The 13,091-nt window shown below is 34.9% G+C and overlaps 1 protein-coding gene across 1 annotated transcript in view; it reads left to right on the top strand.

Annotated features, from left to right (window-relative positions):
- The window catches only part of OTOGL (otogelin like), an 89,718-nt gene extending 76,834 nt beyond the window's left edge, over positions 1-12,884 (top strand). Inside the window, exons 50-58 of the mRNA XM_066550706.1 lie at positions 618-722; positions 811-851; positions 1,806-1,869; positions 2,814-2,992; positions 3,368-3,472; positions 4,247-4,366; positions 5,947-5,992; positions 10,151-10,230; positions 12,684-12,884. Of these exons, the coding sequence (XP_066406803.1) occupies positions 618-722; positions 811-851; positions 1,806-1,869; positions 2,814-2,992; positions 3,368-3,472; positions 4,247-4,366; positions 5,947-5,992; positions 10,151-10,230; positions 12,684-12,884 (941 nt within the window). The remainder of the gene's footprint in view (positions 1-617; positions 723-810; positions 852-1,805; positions 1,870-2,813; positions 2,993-3,367; positions 3,473-4,246; positions 4,367-5,946; positions 5,993-10,150; positions 10,231-12,683) is intronic.
- Positions 12,885-13,091: the final 207 nt, after the last annotated feature.

Below are 13,091 nucleotides of genomic sequence, written 5' to 3'. Positions count from 1 at the left end.
ATAATGAAATTGACTTCCACTAAGTTTGGACTTTAGCAATTTTTACTTTGGTTGTTTCTGTATTTTGGTCCTTTCCTTTTCCTAGCAGTTTTACCCAGGTGAAATTTTCTGCAAAGACCTTTTGGCATTTTTTTTCCCATTTCTGGCAGGGAGAAAGTTAGATCTTAGTGCTTGATCTTCTTTCACAGCCCTAGTAAGCTGCTTCTGATAAGGGAGGCAATATTTTCTTATTAGCATCATACCTGGAGGGCAGTTGCTCCCTGTTATCTTACAGAAGTGCACTTCACAGTACATATCAAGCCTATGTTTCCCAAAGATTATGGGTTTAGATGTCTTTGGTAGTGGTTATTTTCTTGAGTAACTCTGAAATAGGAAGAATATTAAATGATTCCTGTTTGATGTTCTCTGAAAATTTAAACATGTTCTAAGACAACTAAAATCACTTTTGAAAATTTTTATTTTGTTTTTCATTCCAAGTGTAGTTCAGATACTTAAGAAACACAATAACATTTATATAAAATAAAATTATTTTAAAAATAGTTTATCAAAAGTAATGTAAGCTGGAAAATATGAAGGAAAGTTGAATAAGTTCTTATATGTCTTTCCCCCTCATTTAGTTTGTGATGAAAATCTTTGTTCTGAGCCTCCTATGATTTGCACAGATGACATGACACCTGTGAAGGAAAAAATACTTGGGCGATGTTGTCCGGAATGGCACTGTGGTAATTATTGCTTTATTCTTTAGTCACAACTCTTAACCAAAACTTAGAGTTAGCTAATTGATTAACAGAGATTTCTTTATCTCCTTAGAATGTAGTTGTGAAAATGCTACCATGCTGACCTGTAAATTGGTAAGTGATGTCTTTTAAATACTGTTAGTAATGGTGTTGAGCTGTCTTACTCCTCTCTTTTACACTCCTTGTTTCAGTTGTAAAGAGTAACAGGGACAGGGTGGGATTGCCCTGCAGTCCCAGCTCAAGCATGTAATTCCAAGTGTCTGCACAGTTGTCAACCAATTCCTTGGAGAAATTTCACTTTGTGTGTTGTAAGGTGGAAAAAGAAAAAAAGCAACTGTAATTTTATCCTGTTCAGTGTTGACATGAAACAATATGCTAGTAAGGCTTTCTACATAAATAATTCACATTTTAAAATAATTAATGAGGTATGAGCTATATGATTATATGTATCATCTGAAGAAATGTGCCATTTTGTTAATAATATATGCTTTTGATTAAAATGATTTAACATTGTTGAATTTTGCTGATATGAGCAGTCATGAATATTTTGCTCCTCGTGTAGTTTTTCATAATAGGGATGTGATCTGGAAAAAAATATGACTGTATGTTCAAACTCCCATTAATGCTATAGTGACCATATTTTCCTTATCCAATGCCTGAAATTTTTTTCCTTACCTGAAGACAGCCTAATGTAAAGTCTATTAAGGAATTTTAGATTTAAATAGCTTTCACCTATCTTTTGAAAGAAAATCCTTAGGAGTCAATCTTTTGCTAATATATTTATTATAGAAATAACTTTTTGTCTCAGGAAAAAAATGCTGTTTATTCACTCTGCTATTCTATGCACTCCTACAGAAAATGAAGTGTTGTTTTCTGCTTTAAGAGATAAATACACTGAATAACTCTGAATATGCTACTCTTTCTTGAATACATGACAATTTTCCTCTTTTATGAAACCAGGGGTGGAAGTGATGAAAGTAATATTTTACATTTTTAGAGAAAAATTGTCTGTGTAGCACTACATTTAATTGTGCATGACTTTGCAAACTTTTATCTTTCTGTACTCAGGGAGAAGTTAAAAAAATAGATAGCAGTATTTCCAGTGCTTGTGGATGCACTCACTACATTTGTGGTAACTTTTTATATTCCTCATTGCTGTGCTTTATTTTTTAGTTAAAAGGGTGTGCAGAGAAAGCAGAACTAAGGTCATTGTCACCTTCTCAAATGTAAAAGCTCTTTTATCTTAATTTGATGTGTGTCTATGTAGCTATGCAATGATACTTTATTTTCTGAATATGTTGCTTTGCCTGCTGTGCCATCCATTTTGTGTCTGCTCTGGCAGAGTGTGGGAGTGTTGTAGAACTGCCCATGCTTTCAGAGTCAGGTACAGCCTCTCTGGTGAGAGACAAGTAGGAAACAGGCTGTGAACAGTAACTGAGTGTGAGCAGGGCAGCTGCTCCTAGTCTTTCAACACAAATGAGACAAAATCTTGCCCAGAGCAACAGACTTGCTCAGCCAGCACAAGAGGAGGTGGCCAGATCAAGATCAGAGATCTGCTCCCTTCCCTCACTGAGCTACCCATGTAGAGTAGATTTCAGCTGCACTGTGCATGGGGGTGCAGAGGCAAGCTGCAGTCCTGGCAACAGCCCAGGCTGAACTGCCTCCAAGAGCCAAGCACATATTTACAGTACAGCTTGAACAGATTACTGGACCACAGGTATTTGCAGAGTAGTTTAATTGGCAAAAAGGCCACATTTTGTGATGTGCAGAATCACAATGTGATTGTGTTAAATATTAGAATACTTTTAAAATAAGAACAACAGACTTTTTTTACTTCCGTAGTAGGAACACTATCAGTTTTAGGCAGTTTCGCATTTTGCAGCATTTTCTAAAACTGAGTTATCATTCCTCCCCATCTTGTTTGGTAACTAAAACCACAAACCAATCAAGTCTAAAAGATAGAATACTTTTGCAGTGAATAGGAATTTGCCCTACTTCTGTCTTACCAGTGCTTCTGTTAATTTGTTTAATGATTCTTTTTTCCCCTCTGGTAACATCTATTTCTTTTGGTTTTAGAGAAGGATGATGTGTGCATCTTCCAAGAGGTCACAGTACTGAATCCTGGACAGTCAGTGATTCAGTACTTGGATGGAGACCTTTGTTACACTGTACAGTGTTTACAAGAAAAAGATCAGAACACAGGCTACAATGCCATGCATTTCACAATGATGAACTGCTCCCAGCAATGTGAAGCTGTGAGTATTCTTAAAATACAGGAATTATGCAATTTGTGAACACAACTGCACAACTAGGATAAAAGTTTTAGTGAAGACTTTTGCTAGTCCTGTTTACTCAGAAAGAACTTGAGAATTTAGCAGTGATGATGTGTATCACGTGTCTGCACAATTATTTTGAGAGGCAGTTTCTAGCAGCCTATGTAAACAAATCTGTCTAACTGTCCATCCATCCATCCATCCATCCATCCATCCATCCATCCATCCATCCATCCATCCATCCATCCATCCATCCATTGTTTTCCTTGGTGTTTTTAATTTCAGAAATCAAAGAATTTTCATATAATGTATGTTTAAAAAGTACTAGCTTGTCTATTTCCTTTCCTTTCTTTCCAGCATCAAGTATATATTCCTTCCTTCAGTCACCATACTTGTTGTGGTACGTGTCAAAATGTGTCCTGCTCTTTTCATACAGAGAATGGAACACTGATTTTGTATGAGGTAAGTGCCTTTGAACAGAGATAAGTAACTGTAATGATAATAGACAGGAGTCTGACAGGCATTTCTAAGTTAACTCATGCAGTCATTCTTGCTTCATCTTCTCCTTACTGCTGGTTACATGCTTAGAGACTATTTATGATGTATGATTGGAACCTGCCATTTCACACATGTAAATATCTCACAGCTTGTAATATTTCCTGCAAAGATCTGCAAATCATGTACTTAAGGCTGGATATGCTCTAACTGCAGAATTGTGACTCTATATTAGGTACTGCGGTTTAGAGGTGTTGAGAGCTTCTAAGTCTACATCAGGACTTCTGTCCCCCTCTTCTGAGGGCCACTTTTCTCTTCCTGCTGGTTACTACAGAAAGGAAAAGTGCAAATTGAGGCTCTGGGGTTCAGAGTCTTGATGGTGTGCTCCAGCATCCACATGCACAGAAATTTAGATGTGGCCATGACTTGGTTCATAATTCCAATTGATTTCAGAGCAAAAGAAAAGACTGAACGGGCACAAAGTCCTTTCATTCTGCAGTAGGGCACCCATGCTCAGCAGCATGCTCAGCATGGAGAGTAGAGCCATGGCTCCAGGGAGGAGTAGCCTCTGGTAATTAGAGGATGGTCTTTCCTTTTTGCCACCTACTCGTGGTCTGCAGCAGACTTTCCACTCCAGTAGATGCTACAGCATGAGGGCACTGCTTTTATAGATATTTTGGGTTGGAAATAAAGCTGAAGTGTTTTGGCTTTCCTAACAACAGCTTTGTTTTATATATTCAGGAAGGAAGCACGTGGACCTCCAACTGCACCAACTACAAATGTGTTAAGACTGCTGCAGGGGCTATTGTACTGGGATCAAGTGTTGTCTGCCCCCCATTTAATGACACTGAGTGTACAAAGGTTTGTACTTTGAGTAAGGTAAGTGACAATAATTGCTCTGGAGTTTGGCTTGCACTCCAAAATGCAGGCAAACTTCATGCACTTTCTTTAAATTAAAAAAGTGGTAAGTAAAAACATGTAAACGAGCAATTTGCAGTCATTTCCTATACTCCTGTTTTCTTTCCAACTGACAAATTATCTGTGAGGAGTGTAAAAGTTTGGCTTGGGTATTGTTGATGACTGCTTTTGGAACTGGAATCATGCTTGACATGCCACTATAAAGAGTGGTAATCGCTATGTCTTGCCTTATTTTGGAATAATACTTTGCCAAGTTCAGAGAACACACACAATAAATAAATCAGATCTATAAATCAAAAAAATGCTCCATATAAATGTCAGCTATATTAAAAAGCCCTTAAGTTGTGCAATGATTAGGGAGATGACTGAGTATATATAAACTTTATTAGCTCTTAAACTAAAATTTATGTAACCTAACAAAAAATATCCAGGGTATCTACCTACATCATATATTTAAAAATATAAATGTGGCATATCCATATAAACTGCTTTGAAGGACATGTATTCTTCAAAAAGGTTGCATATTTGTTTACGGTTTAATTTCTAATTTAATAATTCTCTAAATTTATAATACCTGTCAAATTTTTCACTTGCAGTACATTTTATATTTAATATGAGCTACAAATAATAGTAAATATATATGTAGAAAGGGTAAGTACCATTGTTGCCTTGGCTACAGATTATGCATTTAGTACTAGTCCTACTTATCCCTTCCATTTATTTCTTCCAGTCTTGAGGAAAGTATTCTATTTAAAAATAATGCCTGTACTACTTTGAGTTAATGCTTGAATTTCTTCCTTGGAACCATTCTGACACCATTCAGATCTATTAGGTTAAGCTTTTAAAGAACAGAGCCCTAAAATTAACTTTCTGAATCAGTCTGACCTGTTTTTGAGAGATGCTGAGCATAGGCTTGAGCCATTAGCTGAGAAGAAAGTTTTTCTCACAGGCAGTTCAGGATAATTCAGGAATATCTGAGTTTAAGTGCTCTTTTAAGAAGTTCTTGAACAACTTATTTAATGTAAGGAGGTAAAAAATATATGCTTGCATGAAAAGATAGAAGCTGAAAAATGTCTGTCTTTTGTCTGTTGTTATCCTAAGATAACATCAGCAATAGATAGCATCTATTCATCTTCTGTAGTCTGCTTGATGTGCAGATCTGGGCTACTCACATGTATTTTTGAAACGATCCTTATAAATCTCCATGGTGGGGAAATGGATGATAGTAGATTATATAAAAACATGCTTATAGAAACGAAATGATTTCTTCAAAGGAAACTAAATCAGATGTCAACTGAACACAATTAAAATTGTCATCATAATGAGCTCATTTTCAGTGTCAAAGGCTCTAAATAATTAATGAAACAACCCTTCAGCTGACACATATCTGTGTAATTCTGTTGATTTCAGTGTCACTACTTTGTATTAGTTTGATGTCTTTAAAATGTGGAATATCTTGAGATAAAATTTCCCTTTGTATTAGGTCCAGACTTTTTTGCTATATTCTTCTTTTATTTTCCTAGAATGGAGGAATTGTGCAGACGTATAATGATGGCTGCTGCAAGACCTGTAAGTGATAAAGGCTGCAATATGTGCTAGTTTAGCTTTGGTTTTGGAGGGCTTATTTTTTAACCTTTGTTGCCGGGACATAAAGAGGGAAAAAGCATGCAGTTCCCCCTGCAAATCTCATAAAATTGTTGTAGTTACCTAACAACTCTTAAGAGATCTTGCTTAATTTGGCTGCTGACTTGGTGATTTTTAACATTATTGTTCTGGAGTATAATCAAATCTCTCCAAATATAACCCATGGAAGATTAAAATTGTCTCAATTAAAACAATTAAAACATTCTCTTAAGTTGGGTCTAAAATAGTTCCTATATGATCTTCACCTTAAAAGACAAGAATTTTCCTCTTAAAAGTGATTCTTGATTCAATGATATTTTGCAATGCATCTTCAAACTTAGCAATTTATTCTGTATGCCTAATACATATTTTCTAGGTCCAAAATACTGGAATGTTTTTCTTAAATCCAAAATGAGGAAAAATTAGAGAAATATTGATGATAGCAATGCTTATATAAAATCAACCTTTTAATATCTGGTAATACATTCACATTTCCTGTGTGTAACTTTAAAATATGATTAAATGTGACTCAAAATGACAAAGCTTTCACAATTTATGCAATTTTAAAAATCGATTGAGAACAAACTGGTTTTCTCTGCAGTTTTGACTAGAACTAATTTTTATTATCTACTTATATAATTATGCATGTGTGCGTATATATATGTTTATGTTTTTTAAAACTAATTCTGTAGAGCAAGGACATGTTCAGCATTACAGAAAATCTTAACCCTCTTTTTTGGCCTTTTTTATGTTCAACAGTAGAGTAAAAGAAAATTAGTCTTTGGAATTTTTGTATACAAACTTTTACTTAATATTATTGAATAGCAAGTTGCAGACTTATAACCATATATTGCACTGTTATTACGTAAAATGGAAGTGCAATATATTGAATATAATTTGGAGAAATAAGGGGAAGTATTGATATTTATAAAAAACAGAACAATGCCAAACTTCCAAGCTATGTGATTCTTAGAAAGGAAACTGCAAATATTGTTGTTCCATTGTAACCAAAACATGGAAAATTAAAGCTATTTTAATGCAACAGAATATGTTTTATTATCGAGAATCACCATAGAGAAGTAACATACCAGAATTTTACTAAAATCTTACTAATCAATAATCTTTCTCTCATGAGATAAACTGTGTGGAAAAAAAAAATCTGCCCCCCTTGCCCCAAAAAAAAAATTTTGTTATCATTATTTAGAAAATTAGTCTTAAAAATTATTAAAATTATTGACTGCTGGTTCTCTGCTCACCAAGAAGATTTATAATTTTGGCCATATTCTGTGGCCTCAGGAAAGGCATTGTTATACTTCAGAAATACTTGCTGAGGTGGCTGCTAAAACTGCCAGATATCATCCATACAATTATATGCTATTTTATTTTTATTTATTTTTATTTTTAACTAAAAGCATGTGCCCTGTGGGGAAGCAGTTAAGATAAGAGTACTTATGAATAGAGCTTGCAACACATTGGGATTTTAATGGGAGCAAATAACTTTTCTGAAAGAGCTTGATTTAATGCATGCAAAGTGAGTGCAAATATTTAATTCTTACCTTGCCATAGACAGACTAATTCCAAAAGTTTGGTTTAAAAGTAAGCATTCCAGTTTTGTGTTAACCAGGATAATAATAAAGTACAGGCCATCTTTAGTGAAACTTCAAGCAGCTGCAGAGTTTAAAAATTGTAGAAGACTAACAGGAAAGCTCATCATCTTTTGCTAAAAGAAAAATTGCAGTTGGCAGTGTAAGAATTAATGAAGTATCATTTATACAGAAATGTTTTTATTTCATGAGAATCTTCTATTCCTAATGATTCTGCCAGGTTCTGGATTGGGTCTATTACCCTTTGCCATTAGTCCAGTAGTGCCTACTGATAGTATTAATTGTGAACCAGGTATTATTTTTAATAATGTATTTTCTTTCCTTTTTTTTTTTTTTTTGAAAATAATATAAGAACTGCTTGATATATGTGTCATAGCTGTCATCATTACTGGATATTACCATGCAGTTAATGGTTCTGGGCCTGATTCTGAGACATGCTGATCCTCTGCTGCCTTCCCAAATCAGTGATTTTCTAAAACCTGGTTAAGATTCACTGCTCAGCACCTGTCAGAATTAGGTTCATCCATTTCTGCTATATGCTGTTGATGGTTCTTCCTGCTGCTCATTGTTGAAACTGGTTGTATCACATGAACTTACTGTACAGGATAGTTTTAATAAGAAATGTTACTTTAAAGAAAATCATAATTCTGAATTCTCTTACCAAGAGATTCTAAATCTGATCCCAGGTCTCTAAATTTAATGATGGAAATCTTTTTGCCTTAAAATAGAGCAAGAATGTGTGTTATTGTCTGGTGTCACCTTTGCAGATATGGATTCATGCTGTATTTCTTCTTTGTCACAAATAATATATTTTACAGAGTTACAAAAATACTGAGGGCAGGGGTGGGGAGGGGGACACAACGCATACAATTACAATCCCATGGCAATACACACTTTTTATACCAGATATTACAGAATGTTACAGAACTGTTGCAGTACACTCATAATTCTGTGCTTTTTAGGATAGATGAGTCACAAAAACTCCTTCCTCAAATAAGGAGTGGGTAAACAAAGCACATCTGATGCTGAAATGCAGATCTTTACAGATCAAGGCTGGAGAGAGGAAAGTATAGCAGCAGAGCTTTTGTAAGACATCAGCACTTTGTATGCTGAAATGTTAGATATACATCTCTATATGACTTGTAGCAGTACAAGGATTGCACTGTCTACACATAAGCTGGCAAACACTTTCAGATTGAAACATCACAGAAAATTTTTTAAGTGTTTCTGAGAAAGGAAAAGTGAGATGTTATAGTCTAACAACTTCTCTCCTACAGTGATCTGCTAGTTCAGTAAGAGAATTTAGTTTGATTCTGTAAGGCACCTGTTAAAATCTAGCTGTACTCTGCAGCCAACTTAATTTTCAGTACTTAGTGGAGCTGTGGTTGCAGAATATTTTGGTTACTCAGAGATCGTTTATCTTATAAAAGCGCTCTCAAGCTTCTGGGGAACAGAAGAATTGTTTTCTGTACAACCAACCTTGAAGGAAGGTCAAGAAACTGCTGAATAGTGCTTATTATTTTCTCTGCTGTATGTCCAGAATGGTTATACAGCAAAACTAGCAGATCATTTTGATGGGGAGTGGATAAGGAGATCTAAATAACTGCTGTTATACAGATAGTAATAATGGTCTGATACAGAGTGAAGCATGAAAAATTATATGTTTAATTGTTTTGGTATTGTATTATGACTTTGAATATGTTAAAAAATGGCTTTTCACTGTACAGTTTTATTTTTCAAAATAAAAAAACCCTAAAACCCTCCTATCAATATCTCCAAGACTGAATATAAAAATTCAGTATTTCCCTCATCCTAGACCTGTATGCTGACCTAATATGCTACATGCTTCAGCTCTGGTGATAAAAAGTGCCCCATATTTAGCAAATAAATGCATGTCTTTCTTTCAAAGCTTCATAAAAGGACATATTTCTCAAAATATATCAAAATAATATAATTACATTTAATTTTTAGTCATGAAAAATAGCATGAAGAATGTAAGCATGTTCACACTTTTGCCTTCTTAGATGTTAAGTTTTGATAATTTTTTAAAAGGCATGACCAAAATCCTCTTTGCATTCAACATTCCCAATAAAACAGAATTAATTCTAATACTATTAAAAATGACTCAATACATTTTTTCTAATTGTGTATATTTCTCTTGCCATATGTTCAATCTAAAACCATATTCATAGTTTAATAGTTTATAGCTTATAGTTTTATAAACTATGAAGCATATTCATAGTTTAATGTTTAAAAAATTTGTATAGCTTATTTGGGGCATTTGATGCTCACATGCACCACTGAAAAATAGGTTATACTGCACAGCAACTATGTATTATTATATTTAAAAAGAAAATTATGGAAGTAATAATTTCTGTGTGTACATTATTGAAAACAAAGTGTAACTATTTAAATTGTGTTAATATCTTTAATTTTTTTAAGAATCAAATACATTACAGAAGATATATTGATTCAGTATGCATTTTTTGTATTTTATCAGGCAAAAAGGAAGAAAGGATTTGCCAGAAAATGACAATCAGGACAACCATAAGAAAAAATGACTGTATAAGTCAAAGCCCGGTAAGCATAAAATTGCAATGCTGGGCCTATGGCAGGACAAGCCAAGCATTAGAAAGTTGGTTATAACTAACAACAAGCAACAAAATGTGCGGCTTTCTCATCAAAAGCAAACCCTTGAATTCTAAGAATGTTATCCTACCATAAATAGAGTAAAACTAGCTATTTCTATTACTGAGCCCTCCCACCTGGAGGAACACCTGGCTTCAGATTAAAAATACTGACTATAATTACTTTAACTAATGGAGGCACTGAACTGTTTAGTGTGAAATAATATCCTGCTCTAAAAGGGGAGCAGAAATGTTCCAACTTAAAATGTGATGAAACTGCTGCATTCCTCTTTAAAGACCTTCATGCTCTCTGTCTTCCCTCACATTGCATAGGTTTCCATATCATAAATTCATAATGCCATTTATTTATGAGTCTGCTTAAGACACCTTATTTCTCAGCTTTGGTGTCGCCCCATCTACAGACCCCAGGAAATTTCTGAGCAGCAAATGTTCTTCTCATGTAGCACTGGGAAGGGAAGCAATTGACAAAGTATCTGAAGACTTCCAAAAGTCTTCTGGCAAGATTCTGTTGGAGAATCTAAGCAGTCATTAGGGATGAGGCAAAATGTCATCACATGTTAAAAGCCATCCTGATAGAAGGTCAGTGGTGACACGGTCAAATTTTAATTGTAGGGATGCATTGTAGATGTATTTATTTAGTTTTAGAAGGATTGATATTGAGGAAGCATAAATAGATGAAATTAGAGTAATTTGCCATAGTTAAGAGATGAATCTGGGGAATTTCAGTGTTACTTCAACAACCTAGGGTAAGAGACAGTAATACAACAAAATAAAGACATGGTATTGACTAAATAAAGAATATTAAAATGGAAGATTTAGTCAAGCCTCATAGTTTTTTTAAGCTAGGTGAAAAGCTAGCTTGCCCTTTCATCCAGTTCTATGACAAGCTCTGCTTTCCTGCAGACAAAAAGGCTAAAAGCTATGGCATTTAGGCAAATGGATAGGCAGTGGAAACAAGCTCATTCTAGTGTCTTTTATGAATAAGTTCTGCAGTATGAGAGAGGGCTCTGTTCAGCTGTGGTCCCACTACATTGCTGCAGAACTAAAGTGTTCAGAGAGGAGCAACAAGAATGTTGGCCAGGTCATGTCTTGAATGATACATCAAATGAAGCCTTCCTTTTCATCTCTCTGTTGTAAACTCTTTATCTTTTCCTCCCTCTCTACCTTCCAAAAACACCTGCCACCATCCCACCTTTATTAGAGCCCCCTTTTCCCAGTATCTCCTTGTTCCAAATTTCCTTGGTGGCTGAATATCCTTCATACAGTCCAGGTTCCCTTACCCTTCCCACAGAAGTACCTCCAGATTTTCATGTCCTCATACCCTAAACTCCCCTTCCTCTCCTCTCCAGCTCCCCTACTGGCACTCTTTTTCCATCATGTGATTTTGCCCTATCAAATGGTGGTATCTGATGTGACTGGCTGGAAGCTGCATACATGTTCTTGTCCAGGCTACTGCTGTCAAACTTTGGATAGGGCTGAGCATGATTGTGTTTTATAATTAATAAGTGGGATTGCTAGTGCTTAGGAAAAAGTCTTTTTTGACTCCTGCCAAATCTCAGGAAATTTCACAGTTATAAGAGTAATCTTTTAGTCTAATTTGTATGGGTATGGGAGGTTTCATCACAGGCTTAGGAGTAGATCAAAGCATCTTTCATATGCCCCACCCACAGAAGAAATCAGATTTAAGTCTGTCACAAAGAGAACTAGACCTTGTATAGCCATCCTTGATTTCCCAGCATTTGAACTCTGCTTAAGTTTAATTAAAAAGTATTTTTTTTCCTGTCAACATATCAGCTAAGAAAATTCCTCACATAATGTAACAGTGAGATAAAGCTTTGCTCTGCTGAAGTCTAGAGCACAAATAATTTTCTAGATAGCCTGTGCCTGGGCTGGTTTGTTACTGCATGTACTTTTTGGATATATTTCTTTGAGTGATAACACAGCCCTCAGTCACAAACAGTACAAATAAGAAAGGGAAAAGCTTTTGCACTGATATGCTTTTTATCTTTCAAGGAAAAACATAAACTTCCCTTCATTTTACTTAGAATAATTTAACTTTTTATCTGTGAACATGAAAAGGACATGGATTCAGCTGTGCTGTTCCAAAGTTATCAATGACGATTCAATTTTGGTATCCATAGCACAAGACTGAAACAAAACACATGATTAAACAATAAAGAAAAGTTTAATTAAAAATATTTTAAATGTGGCTAAACTTAGAATGAATGAATTTTAGAAGATAAAATAATTTTTAAGACCAGAGTCCTTTTCAAATGTAAAAATGGGTTTTAATCACAATGAAGTTTGAAATGTAATATTTTTATAATAAAATTTCAGACTTCTAGTTTTAATTCTCATTCTTATTTTCTTCTATTTTACTCATAGGTAAATGTGGCTTCATGTGATGGAAAATGCCCATCTGCAACAATTTTCAATGTCAATATTGATAGCCATCTAAGATTCTGTAAATGCTGTCGAGAAATTGGAACACGAGTCGTAACTGTGCCCTTGCGCTGCTCAGGAAACGGCACCGAAATTATGTACGTCATTCAAGAGCCCATAGACTGCTCGTGCCAGTGGAACTGAACCTTGCTGTGGACGTGATTTGGCTTTCAGCAGACACAGTTTTTTGGTCATGGATGGGTATAGTACTCTGCAGAGAAATAGAAAAGTCATCAGTTATGCTTTATAATGTAACTTTTCCCAAATTTAGGAAAGATGTTTGTTTTTCAAATTGTCCTTGAAAATATTGGCAAGAATAGAAAGAAAAACATAAATCCTGTTGAACAAGGT

Source organism: Molothrus aeneus, chromosome 5 (genome assembly GCF_037042795.1).
Source record: "Molothrus aeneus isolate 106 chromosome 5, BPBGC_Maene_1.0, whole genome shotgun sequence".
In the NCBI taxonomy this organism is placed as follows: domain Eukaryota; kingdom Metazoa; phylum Chordata; class Aves; order Passeriformes; family Icteridae; genus Molothrus; species Molothrus aeneus.
Note: the sequence above shows the minus strand (reverse complement) of the source record. Positions and strands in the feature narration are given on the sequence as shown.